The following is a 14,658-nucleotide window of genomic DNA, read 5'->3' as shown; positions in this document are numbered from 1 at the left end:
TTTTATCGACAGATGAACTTTTATAAATCAAGTAATATAGTACAAAAGGTTTATAGCATCATTTTTTCAAAGAACTAGATAATGTACTTGATTTACTAATTTGTTCGACTCTTGATCCTAGATTCCTTAGCTAAAATGTCTGCCGCTGAGTTGTATTTTCTGTTAACATATCTCACCTTGGCTTGTGGAAGAGTATCCAAAATCGCGTCAACCTTTTTCATTGTGTTTCAGCTTCCTAGGAAATTTCATTACAATTTAAATATTCAGCAATACTTTTCCAATCCGTGACGAAAGAAACGCTGGATAAAATGTTATTTTTCAACCAAGATGTAGCTTTAAGCATTGCCTTTGCTTCTGCATAAGTTGTTGTCGTTTCCTTGTCTGAACCATCTCCAATATGCATGAATTCCTCTTGATCCACCGAATATAAGATAAACGCGAAACTCATTGATAGTTCTTCTTTATTGAAAGGCGCATCGATAAAGATTATCCAGTCTGTGTTCAGAGACGTCCAATTTGGCTTTGAAATCACTCCATTTCTAGCCATAGTTTTTCCTTTAGTAGGTATAAAAGCTGTTGATTATAAATACTTGTTTATCTGGTCAATCAACATTATCGTATTAGGAGTTTTTCCTTCGAAAACAACTGAGCATCTATGTTTCCAAATAAACCAGAGAACCGTAGCGATTTTATCCAAAATTTGCTCGGAATTCGGATATTCAATCCAATTTTTGACCCAGTTGCATATAAGATCATTGAAATGCAGGTTGTGAATAAAACTTAAAGAGACCCAAAACCAAACTGCTCTCGTGAAAGGGAAAAATCTGAATTGATGTTGTTCGTTTTCATGAATTTGCGAGTTAACATCTGGCAATTCGCTGGAATATCTTTCAAGCGGGCAGCTAGTCCACTTGAAATTGGAAGAGCTTTCTGGACTAATTTCCAAATGAATAATTTAATTCTTGGAATTGTTTTAATTTTCCATAATTTCTTCCATGGGAAATTCCCCAAATCGTCATTTTCTTGTTCTTGGTAGTTAAGAATATTATAGATATTTTTGACTGAAAATGATCCTGAAGAGTGGTGTCTCCATTTTATTCTATCTTTTTCTTCTCTTTGTGCCGAAATTGCCATAATTGTTTCTTTGATTTCCGGGTTGAAATATTCGTCTAATTTCTCAATGTCCCAATTGTTGTCAAGCGTGATCAGGTCTTTTACCATTTCTGGAGATTGATCTGTTATATCCGTGGGTTTTTGAATTATATCCTCATTGGGTATCCATCTGTCTCCCCAAATTTTAGTCGATTCTTCATTTTTAATTTGCCACACGAAATTCCCTTTTATAAGACTCAAGCCTTTTTGGATACTAGTCCAAATCCAAGAAAGATTAGATGTTCTCGAATTTTCAAGGGGATTAGTGGTTTGGAAAATATTTTTCTTTTAGAAGCTTAACCCACAATTGATTTGGTTCATAGATTACTCTACTAGCCAGTTTAGTTAGCAAAGCCAAATTAAATTGGTGCGGATTTTTGATTCCCAAACCCCCTTGTTTTATGTGTTTGCAAATACCAGACCAAGCTTTCACAAAATCCGCCTTGTCTTTTCACCCCGTCTTTATTCCACCAGAAATTTCTTTGAATTCTATCCAATTGATCTAAAGTCTCTTTTGGTAATGCTAGCACTTTCATATGGTAAGTTGGATAAGCTTGAAGAACCGATTTTATCAGAACTATTAAGAATATTTAAAAAATAATGGCTCTGGATTTCAGGATATTTAATTTTCCGGTGGCCGGTTCCTTTAAGAATTCCCATAAATTGATCACTGACTTCTGTCAATGACATCCGAAGATTTCTAGCCATCTGATGGTTGAGATTTTATAATTTTCAAATCTACTGCTAAAAACTAAAACTATTGTTAGTAATTAGAAGTCGACCAAAATTACGATTCTGGGTTTCTGTTTCCCACTAGGAAAAGGAAATCCTAATTCTTGTAACTCTGAGATTTATAAATACCGTACCTTGTTTAACAACAATTCACTTAGCTCTCGTCACAAGATTTACTTTTGATCAAGTAATTTTTCAGATTATTTATCTAATTTCGTGTTCGTTTAATAATTTCAATATCTAATTTCTTGTTCGTTAATAATTTCAAAATATTAATACATAATTAAATTTGTTTTTATTAACAGTAGGAGACTCGTTGCAATATTTCATAGTCAAGTTTTACGTTGGGGAGTACAAGAAGTATAAACTACAGTTGAAAGAAAGATAGATTACATTCATTGTTTCTCCTTTGCAAAATTATAAGAAGGATAACTACATTCACCACAAAGGTATGTACCAGACATCAATTTTTTAGATTATCCAATATTAGCGAATAATGGATAAATACTATTATCGAATAAGTTTGTAGTACAATGAATGTAGTATACGTTATCGAATGAATTTGAAGTACGATGAAGCTACTACTATTATCGAATAAGTTTGGAGGACGATAAAACAACGTTACCTTCCGTTTACTCCAACACCCCATCATCCTTTTAGAATTCTCTCTTTGGCAAGAACATAATTTTTAAAATCTTAAAACATCTTATCTATGACACACAATATATATACATACTGTCATTCAATATACCATCCATGAGTCATGACACTCATGGTTTATGACACTTGCACCCAAAATATTGGTCTGGTTGTGGGTTTTAATAATCTTTAATTAAGCATACAGGTCTTACTGCTTCTGTCAATTTTTTCTTATACAGATAAATAAATGTCTTCTCCAAGTGCCAAGACCAACGCAATACTAAACGCTGTTACTGATGAAATGAGCGTTATCTAGCCTTCCGTTTGGTTTCAAATTCATACCAACAGATGCAGTTTTGATAGTTTACTATCTCGCCAAAAAAAATTCAGGAGAAGTTCTACCACCTAACTTAATGAAGGAAGTTCCCGATTTCTATAGCTATCATCCTAAAGAACTTATTTAAAAATACACGGGGTATGAACCAAAGAAACCAACCGATTGGTACTTCTTTACCCGAAAGGACCATGGGGAAAAAGATGTTGTGCGTCGCACTGTGGGAGCCAATGTGGCCGGTAACACCAACATGATTCGCGTTCGTGTTGCAGGGCAGGGCTTTTGGCTGTCAAGACAACATAGTTCTTCCATCCGTTCAAGCGGTTCTGCAAATCTAATTGGACACAAACGCACTTGGGATTATTATGAAGTGCGGGATTCTAAAGAATATAAAACTGATTATGTCATGCAAGAATACACCGCAACGACGGCGGAGGTTCGATCCGGTGGCAATGATTCCGAGGAGGAAAACAACAAAAATGATGAATTCATTTTATGTAGAATATACGACGAGAAGAATAGAGCCAATTAATGATAATCCAAGGATCAATTGAAAGATCTATACCAATTGGATAGCGTTCATCCAAGGGTCATGCCAATGAGATGTTCGCGATAGCTGGAGGAAAATGAATGGGATATTGGGAGGAACCAAAAAGTAATAACTAAACAAAACTTATTCCCACAATTAGATTAGAGTATTGAACTCATTGGTGTGCCCTGTGTCCTCCTCCCCCTTGCCGCTTTTTTTTTTTTTTTTTTTTTGGATATAGATTAGGTTCCATGGAGTATGCACTTCATCTCATTAATTTGTATAAATTTTTTTAATATCTATATCAAGAAAATAAAATGGAACTCTAAATGCCCGCAAGTCTTTAGGAATCAAAGATTATCTCCATAAGCATAAGTGAAATGATGTTTAGAGTTTAAGAGAAAATTGAATACTTACTTGAGGTGGTTTGTCTTTGCAATTTATTCTACTTTATTACGGTAGAACTTCAATAAATAAATTAATTATTTCGGTAACATAATAGAGTTTTTCCCGCTATAAGTACAAACAAAATTTGTATTCGATATGTTAATAAATTAATTCGCTAATAATAATAGTATTTTTAGTCCTAAAGCTATTTATTGAAGTGTTAGGATAATTCCATTAATGGTTCACCGGAGTTTTTAACTAAGAACTTGAGTTGTTTGACTCTTGGATGGTATATTAGCAATTTTAATAAGGCCCGTACATTTATGGATCACCGGAGTTTTTAACTAAGAACTTGAGTTGTTTGACTCTTGGATGGTATATTAGCAATTTTAATAAGGCCTACATTTAAGCATCCACTTTTCCGATTAAAATGCCCCTTTATAGAGTTAAAAGGTGGCTAGTGGATTTTTTTTTCTAAGCCAAACTCATCCATATGCAATGAGCCCATGTTTGGCCACAAGGTGGCTGCTTCCCTGGATAAACATGAGAGGACTTCTATGATTATTGTTTAGTCCAGAAAATCCAGGACCGGTTAATGTGTAGTCCACCCCCAGAATAAAATTACCCGCATATTTTTCGACCAGAATCTTTATTCCCTAGCCCAGCCACGTGCGGTTGACACAAGACGTACTTTCCAATATGCCCAACATACCCTTCTGCAACTGTATATCACGAACAAATCACATTCAAACTCAGCTTTTTTCCTTTTTTTTCCAACTCAGATCCAGTCTCTCGTTTTCTCTGCTGCTGTGTCTTTCATCTCAGTTTCTGGTAGTGTCTGTCAATAAGGTTCATCTCAGCTTCGAATTAGGTTCATCTGAGCTTCGAATTAGCTTTATCTCAGATTCGTACAAGGTATTTATCTTTTTAATCATCTCCCTCTGCTGCTGTTCTTTGAAATCTTGATGAATAATTAGGTTTATGACGATTCACCTGCTGCTGTTCTTTGAAATCTTGATGTACATTGTTATCTTTTCTTTTATGATTTCAGTTTTATGATGATTTACATTGTTCAATTCAGTTTCCGTTCGATATTTTAAGTAATTTATGTGATTTTTGTGTGTTTCAATTAGGTATCTCAGATTCGAATTAGGTTGATCCAGATCCGAACAAGGTATGTTACTGTAATCACATTTTCTCTGTTGTTGTTCTGTTTAGTTTCTTTGTAATCTGATATTTGTATTTTTTGATATAGGTTTGTTTCATTAGACAGATCGTGTAGTAATGCTGTTTTTTCTTTTTGATATATCTACAGTTCATTAGTATGCTTTATTGTTGATATGATCATGATTCTCAAAATATATGGAACATATTTATTCATAGGCATGGTACATATTGGTATGTTGTAAAATGTATGGTATTTTTATCCTACATGTTACATACCAATATGTACTGCATATATCATGCTCTCTTTTCATCCTGAAGTAGATTCCAATACATATCAATATGAGACAGTACATGTCAATACGTAATGCATAGAACATGTCAATACATATCGAAATGATACAACACATATCCATACAAAGACTCTCTTTTAGACTAAGTACATATCAATACGTATGATACCAATACTTGATATGATATGATATCAATATGTATATTACCAATAGTTAATTTTTGGATCATTTTTTACAGGGTTAACATGTCTAACGTTGCTCCCGAATCAGATTTCACTTTCTATTCTCATGTATATCATAAACAATACCATTTTGTTTTTCGGTTACATCGTCTTCTACTTTAGAGGATTTGAAATTTTCCATTTGTAATATGTGGAGCTGGTTGACTCCATCGACTCTTCTGGTTAACTATTTACATAATCAAGCGATAGTTTCTATTCTTTCCGACGTAACGCTCCAGAGAATCGCCGCATTACATTCTGCAAAGAAATCGGCTTTCTTTGATTTTCAGGTGGATGTAATTTCAGCTGGCGTATCTAGTTCTTCTAGGCGTATGGAAGTTGACAGTAATGCAGACTTAGTTGTCAGTGCAAAGAAAAGTTATTTGAAAGATGGTAAAGAGGTTCCAAATGTATTTTTTCAGATGGTTGGGATAAGATTTTTGATGATACAGAACAATTATTCTATGGTGGTGTTGATGTCGTACGTTTAGCATGCGAAAAATACTGGTAGTGTCTTTCAATAAGGTTCATCTCATCTTCGAATTAGGTTCATCTGAGCTTCGAATTAGCTTTATCTCAGATTCGTACAAGGTATTTATCTTTTTGATCATCTCCCTCTGCTGCTGTTCTTTGAAATCTTGATGAATAATTAGGTTTATGACGATTCATCTGCTGCTTTTCTTTGAAATCTTGATGTACATTGTTATCTTTTCTTTTAAGAATTCAGTTTTATGATGATTTACATTGTTCAATTCAGTTTACTTTCGATTTTTTAAGTAATTTTTGTGATTTTTGTGTGTTTCAATTAGGTATCTCATATTCGAATTAGGTTGATCTCAAATTCGAACAAGGTATGTTACTGTAATCACCTTTTCTCTGTTGTTGTTCTGTTTAGTTTTTTTGTAATCTGATTTTTTTTATTTTTTGATATAGGTTTTTTTCATTAGACAGATCGTGTAGCAATGTTATTTTCTCTTTTTGATACATCTGTAGTTCATTAGTATGCTTTTTTGTTGATAGGATCACGATTCTCAAAATATATGGAACAGATTTATTCATAGGCACGATACATATTGATTTGTTGTAAAATGTATGGTATTTATCCTACATGTTACATACCAATACGTATTGTATACATCATGCTCTCTTTTCATCCTATGGTAGATGCCAATACATATCAATATGAGACAGTACATGTCAATACGTAATGCTTCGAACATGCCAATACATATCGAAATGATACAACACGTATCCATACAAATACTCTTTTTTAGACTCGGTACATATCAATACGTATGATACCAATACTTGATATGATATCCATATGTATATTACCAATAGTTAATTTTTGGATCATTGTTTTACAGGGTTAACATGTTTGACGTTGCTTCCGAATCAGATTCCGCTTGTTATGCTCATATAAATCATAAACACTACCATTTTGCATATTTGGTTACATCGTCTTCTACTTTAGAGGATTTAAAATTTTCCATCTGTAATATGTGGAGCTGGTTGACTCCATAGACTATTCTGGTTAACTATTTACAAAATCAAGAGATAGTTTTTATTCTTGCCGAAGTAACGCTCCAGAGCATCATTGCATTACATTCTGCAAAGAAATCGACTTTCTTTGATTTGCAGGTGGATGTAATTTCAGCTGGCGCATCTAGTTCTTCTAGGCGTATGGAAGTTGACAGTAATGCAGACTTAGTTGTCAGTGCAAAGAACAATTATTTGAAAGATGGTAAAAAGGTTCCAAATGTGTTTTTTCAGACTGTTGGGAGAAGATTTTTGATGATACAGAACAATTATTCTATGGTGGTGTGGATTCCGTACGTTTAGCATGCCAAAAATACTGGTAGTGTCTTTCAGTAAGGTTCATCTCATCTTCGAATTAGGTTCATCTGAGCTTCGAATTAGCTTTATCTTAGATTCGTACAAGGTATTTACCCTTTTAATCATCTTCCTCAGTTGCTGTTCTTTGAAATCTTGATGAATAATTAGGTTTATAACGATTCATTTGCTGTTCTTTGAAATCTTGATGTACATTGTTATCTTTTCTTTTATGATTTCAGTTTTATGAATATTTACATTGTTCAATTCAGTTACCGTTCGATTTTTTAAGTAATTTTTGTGGTTCGAATTAGGTTGATCTCAGATTCGAACAAGGTATGTTACTGTAATCACCTTTTCTCTGTTGCTCTTCTGTTTAGTTTCTTTGCAATCTGATTTTTGTATTTTTTTCGGTTTGTTTCATTAGAAAGATCGTGTAGTAATGTTGTTTTATCTTTTTGATATATCTGCAGTTCATTAGTATGTTTTTTGTTGATATGATCATGATTCTCAAAATATATGGAGCATATTTATTCATAGGTACGGTACATATTGATATGTTGTAAAATGTATGGTATTTATCCTACATGTTACATACCAATACGTACTGCATATATCATGCTCTCTTTTCATCCTACGGTAGATGCCAATACATATCAATATGAGACAGTACATGTCAATACATATCGAAATGATACAACACATATCCATACAAATACTTGATATGATATCAATATATATATATTACAAGGAGTTAATTTTTGGATCATTTTTTTACAGGGTTATCATAAACAATACCATTTTGCATATTTGGTTACATCTTCTTCTATTTTAGAGGATTTGAAATTTTCCATCTGTAATATGTGGAGCTGGTTGACTCCATCGACTATTCTGGTTAACTATTTACAGAATCAAGCGATAGTTCCTATTCTTGCCGACGTAACGCTCCAGAGCATCGCTGCATTACATTCTGCAAAGAAATCGCCTTTCTTTGATTTGCAGGTGGATGTAATTTCAGCTGGCGCATCTAGTTCTTTTAGGCGTATGGAAGTTGACAGTAATGCAGACTTAGTTGTCAGTACAAAGAATAGTTATTTGAAAGATGGTAAAGTGGTTCCAAATGTGTTTTTTTCAGATGGTTGGGAGAAGATTTTTGATGATACAGAACAATTATTCTATGGTGGTGTTGATGCCGTACGTTTAGCATGCCAAAAATACTGCATGAGAAGTGGATATGAGGTAATTAAGAAGAAGAATGACCTTGAGAGATTCACCGCCGTATGCAACATCAAAGGTTGTTCATGGAGGCTTCATGCAACTGCGATTGGTAGTTCTATTGATGTTTTTAAGATAAAGGAATATGAGGTAAGGCACACCTGTGGTGGAGGTTATATGTTGAAGAATCCAAGAGTTACGCGAAAACTCATGAACAATTTAATTCATGAGCGTGTCAGGAACAACCCTCGCATAACGCCAGTAGAGATCGTAGGTTATATTAAAGTTGCTGGCGAGATTGACATCCAGTATCACCACGCATATCATGCACTTGAGTTGTCGCATAAACAGATTTTTGGTAATGATGTCAAGTCTTACACTGATCTTGCTTGGTGGGTGAATGCTGTTAGGGAAATAAACCCCGGGTCATTTATTGATTTCGACTTCAATGATGCTACAAAAAGATTCAACATACTTTTTATTTGGTTTGGAACTTGTAGAGAGGGATATAAACTCTGTCGTCCAATGATATTCTGTGATTGTACATTTCTTACTGGGACTTTTAGAGGAGGTCTCATGGCGGAAACATGTCTTAATGGAAATCAAGATAACTTTTTTTTTATTATTTTTTATTTTGGTATGTAGTGTCTTATAGTTCGATCACTCATTTTACTACAATACTGACAATGAGGATACTACTACTTATTGACCTTACTGAGTATGAGGTAAAGCATACTGCATGTCCATATGTAGTGTCAGCTTTTCACATATCAACAAAGAGGTAAACCATACTACGTATTTACCTTACTGAGTATGAGGTAAACCATACTACATGTCACTATGTAGTGTCAGCTTTTAACATATCAACAAAGAGGTAAACCATACTACATATTGACCTTACTGAGTATGAGCTAAACCATACTACATGTGAAAATGCAGTGTCAAGCAGTTGGTTATTATTTTACTTTTAGCAGAAAAAAGACTACATATCAACATGTACTGGTTGTTTTTCTTTTAGAAGCTGCTTAACATAACAAAAAATTCCTTTTGCAGGTTTTTATCCCCTCGCATATGCATTAGTATCTGGTGAAACTAATAACAACTGGGAATGTTTTTTCGAGATTCTGAAGGATGCTTTGGATGATGATCGCCCAATCACTTTTATGACTGACCGAGGTGAAGGCTTGGTGAAATATATTCCCAAAGTATTCCCTAATTCTCATGAAAGCTATACTTCCACTTTGACAAAAACTTACCTATCGCAAATTCTGACGAAAAGTATAAAGAAGTGACTGATGCTTTCCGAAAGGAGACATATGCGCTTTCTCCTGCAACATACGAGGAAGCTCTCCAATAAATGGTTAATTTGGGAAGGCCTTGGGTTGCTGACTACTTCCGCAATATTCCAAAGGAAAAGTGGTCTAGTGCGTTTTTCAAGGGTTGTAGGCATGGTTAGACTTCTTCAAGCGTTGCTGAATCGTTTAATAATTGGATTAACCGCGAGAAGAAGTTACATGCGTGTTCATTTGTTGACTCGATCAGGTTTGTATCAGTTTCCTTAGTCACAGTACAAACTTATATGTAGTTTTAAGTTTTTATTAGTTTCTTTTTGTAACAGTATTAGCATGTACGTTCTGTTAATCTATGTATAATTTAGTATAATATACTTGATGTCCCCTTGTAGTGTAGGCTACGTATGATGGAATTGATGTCAGAACGTCGCGAACAGAGTGTCTTGATGAATCCAGAACTATTAACCCCTGTGTATCAAGCCTTGCTTGAACTACACATTCAAATTGGCCGTCCATGGAAAGTTAGTCAGTCAGATGCTAACCGTTATGAAGTGCATTCTCCAAGGTTAGCATTTACCCCTAATCTCTATCATCTGAATTTTAATTATTTTCTCTTCTTTTTAAGTAGCATGCTCTGTGATGTGATATCCACCAAACTAGTATCTTAGGTGTACTGAAGATAACATATGAGTATGTAATGTGTATATATTCAATATACAATATGGTGTTTTTTGTGTGTGCATGTATCATATGGTAGATCTAGAGAGAAAAACTTGTACTTGCCAACGATGGCGCGTTTATGGTTTTCCATGCTCGCACGCTATTGTAGCTATTACTAAATCTGGAGGAAGGATACTTGATTACGTCCACGATTACTTCAAAGTTACCACTTTTCGTCAGCTATATTCAATAGCTATTAGACGTGTTCCTAACCACGACAGGTATGTGTCTTTAATCAGTACATTTTGATATTGTTTTTGAGGAACAATATACTGCGTACATATTCATATGTAGTTATGATACTGTACTTTTCTCACAGGCCTGATGAGTATCACGTAGACGATACCGTTCTCCCACCAGAAGTAATTAGGGCTCCACCAGGCAGGAAAAAGGGAATGCGTATTAAAGGTTCATTGCAGAATAGTAGAAAATCTGTCAAGTGTTCAAATTGTAATTTGAAAACTCATCACAACAAGGAAACATGCACTCTTATCCGTCAGTATGAACTTTCTGAAGAATGATTTGTGTCAGGTATGTGTTTCAATCAGTACATATTAAAGATATGTCTTGGGCTAGAATACAATACAACGTATTTTTTAAGTAAGTAGTGTTTTGATTTCTCTTTTTCTTTTATCACAGGCTTGAACGTGCAGCAGAATATGATACTGATGACATTGCCATTCTTTCCACCAGTTGTCGACATGTAGCCCTTGTTCTATTCTACTGTTTTCTTTTGATTCGTCAGTACCAACTGAATTTGGTTATAACTTTTTCTTTTACAGTACATATATTATAAGTGTACTGAAATTAATGTTTTTATTGTTTCTTAGAACATCTTTTGGTTTTCAAAACATTATAAGTCTACCAAAATGTAGTTATATTGATCTTTCGAATAATGAAATATGTCGTTAAGTGTTATCAAGTGTCGTTTACTGAAATATGTTGTTAGTTTATCATTAACCATATTGATATTACATGTCAGTATCTATCACTAGTATTGTAGTATTACATACTGATATATTACATGTCAGTATTGTAGCGTAAGCATCTTCCACTACATACTGATATGTACTGATTGTAGTGTAACCATGCTGATATTGTAACAAGAATATAACCAGTACTTACTGATATTGTACTGATTGTGGTGTAACCATCTTCCACTACATACTGACATTTGCATCACTTAAAGCAAATTTAAACCATTCCATAAGATTGGTTTAAACTTTGTGGTTTACCAGCTGATTCACCATCTACGGGGGTCGAGAGGGAAGCGCCCCCTCGTATCAACAACACAAAATCATTACATATCAGTAAGTACTTATATTGACATGTAACCATACTACATGTCAATATGTAGTGTCAAGCAGTTGGTTATCAATAAGGACTGGTTATATTGACATGTACCGGTTACACTACATATTGACATGTAGTATGGTTACATATCAGTATTGTAGTATTACATACTGATATGTTACATGTCAGTATTGTAGCGTAAGCATCTTCCACTACATACTGATATGTACTGATTGTAGTGTAACCATACTGATATTGTAACAAGAATATAACCATTACTTACTGATATGTAATGATTGTGGTGTAACCATCTTCTACTACATACTGTCATTTGCATCACTTAAAGAAAATTTAAATCATTCCATAAAATTAGTTTAAACTTTGTGGTTTACCAGCTAATTAACCATCTACGGGGGTCGAGGGGGGCAGCGCCCCCTCGTATCAACAACACAAAATCACTAATAAGTTAGACTACATAAAAAAGTAATACAATTGAAATATCACCACATTAAACTTAAACCAAGTCCAAATTAAAAATCACTAATAAAAGCAAAGTTTAAGATATTTTTTTTGAACATTCTTGAATTAATGAAATGTAACCAAGAACAAAAGGAAAATAGGTAAATATTAATATGTACTGTCAAACTACTTTTAGCAATTAGGATCTATTGTGTTAGTTTTCCAACTGATTTCTGGTGGAGATGTTGTCAGCAATTTGCATGGTAACACGACCCTTTTGTTACGAATCTTCAATTGAACTTCAACATCATCTCCCAAAGGTAGTCCCACAAATTTTCTTTTCGACTTCATCTTCATAAAATGCATCACAAATAGTAGGCAGTCTGGTGATTTTCCTTGTTGAGGTGCTTCACATTCATTGACTATTACATTCTTCAATATTTCTTTATTGTTCTCCATCAAGTACAGGTTGATAGGTTTGAACATGTAATCTGCCATTTTTGTGGCGTTTGGATAACATATTCCTCCCTATTTAGCGTTAGAAGAATTGTAGTGGTTGAACACCATTTTATCGCAGTCATACTCAAGTAGCGTCCAATGAAGATTGTTATGGCACATTGGTACAAGAATCTTCTTGATACTTTTATCCATCGCCAATATTGGTTTGTAAACAGATTCTTCTGCTCCTCCTTTGAGCTTATCCGGGAACTGGACATTGTACTGAAAACATGGATATAGTTGAATAGTTATATATATAACTATGTTTTATGCAATATAGATATGTAGTAAACCTATTCCTACATAAAAATCAATATAGATATGTAGTGTACCTATTCATAAATACTTTTAAAATGAATATGAACCGTGTATATATGCACTGTAAGATAACAACTTACCCAAGCGGACGGATCCATATGAAAGACAGGTAAGTATTTTCTGTCTATTTCGAACATCGGCTGGTCTTCCTGAGTTTTCTTGTTAAGCTTGTATTGTCCGTAGTTGAGAAGATCTTGCTCTAAAGAATCATTATGTACCAAGTCCTCAACTGAAGATGCACTAACGCAAGAACCACCTTCTCCCGTTTTCCAAGCATTTGAGATGGAAAATAACAACGTTAAGGTTAGTATTCTTGTGTAACAGAACATATTGATATGTTCCCAAGCATAATATACTGATATGTATGGATATCAAAAGTACATATCAATATCAAAAGTACATATCAATATGTAATAGACATGGATATCAATTATTTTTTTGTATTTCTCACTACGAATAGAACATTACATATCAATATGTATTGCTCACTACGAATATAACAGTACACGAAAATTACTAATCTATGGATTAATTTTGTATATGCAGATGTTCCAAATAATAGTGCCAATTAAAAATTCACCTAATCAAGTCTGCATTATCGAAGAATGTGGAAAGGATAGTGTTTTGATCATCCTTCAAGTTATTATAGAATGGCGATTTATGCAGTTTCAGGAACACCTTGCGACGCAATTTAAGCTTTTTGTTCTTCTTAAGTGGTATTGCTTATGTTCCTCCAGCTTTCGGCTTCTTAGGTTATTTATATGATGCAGAGAACTTACTTCCACTTTCGTAAAGATCATTTACCTTCTTTGCACGATGGGAACGAGTAACGGGTCTACTAGGTGTTCGCTGCTGCTTTTCGGGCTTTGTGACAAGCTTTTTGTTCACTACTACCTTTTTTTGTTTCTGGCTTGGGGTAATTAGTTCCTCCATTTTTTATCAACATTTTAAAAAAAGAAACTATTTATTAAGAAAGAAAAGAAAATATCTTTTTTTTAGATGATGATTAACATTTAAGTAGACATATCGTTCACCTGTGATGGAACCTTCCAAAACATCTTGTGATGGAACCTCCAAAACATCTTGCGATGAGACCTCCAAAGTACCTTGTGATTGAACTTCCAAAGTACCTTGTTATGGAACATCCAAAGTAACTTCACCTGCATATCAAGATGTAAAAACACAACATATCAGTATGTAGTCTTGTGATTGAACTTCCAAGGTAACTTCACCTGCATCTTTCGGTTCACTGGGTTCTTGTTGCTCAGTTGTGTGTTGGATAAATTCTACGTTTTTCAAATCTCTTCCAATTAAATTATCAAAATCTTATCGTAAGTCAATGCCAAAAAGACCAAGGTTTTGATTAGCACCACCATCTGGAAGGAGGTCTGCATACTCTTCGATGTAAACTCCAATGCTGGAGTTTGCCATGTCTATATAGTCTCCCATAGAGAGATTTTCGATGTGTCCCAAAGTTGACATCTCAGTAAACAAAGGTACATCCATCAAGTGAAACTCTTCCGCCGCCAACCCAGCGTTATAATCTGCAGATTTCTGCGAATTTACTACAACTGAAGCC

General features: G+C 34.2%; 1 protein-coding gene across 1 annotated transcript in view; it reads right to left on the bottom strand.

Moving 5' to 3' along the window:
• Positions 1-547, bottom strand: part of LOC113316789 — a 5,849-nt gene extending 5,302 nt beyond the window's left edge. Inside the window, exon 1 of the mRNA XM_026564937.1 lies at positions 253-547. Within this exon, the coding sequence (XP_026420722.1) occupies positions 253-547 (295 nt within the window). The remainder of the gene's footprint in view (positions 1-252) is intronic.
• Positions 548-14,658: the final 14,111 nt, after the last annotated feature.

The sequence above is a fragment of the Papaver somniferum genome, chromosome 10, assembly GCF_003573695.1.
Source record: "Papaver somniferum cultivar HN1 chromosome 10, ASM357369v1, whole genome shotgun sequence".
NCBI lineage: Eukaryota > Viridiplantae > Streptophyta > Magnoliopsida > Ranunculales > Papaveraceae > Papaver > Papaver somniferum.
Note: the sequence above shows the minus strand (reverse complement) of the source record. Positions and strands in the feature narration are given on the sequence as shown.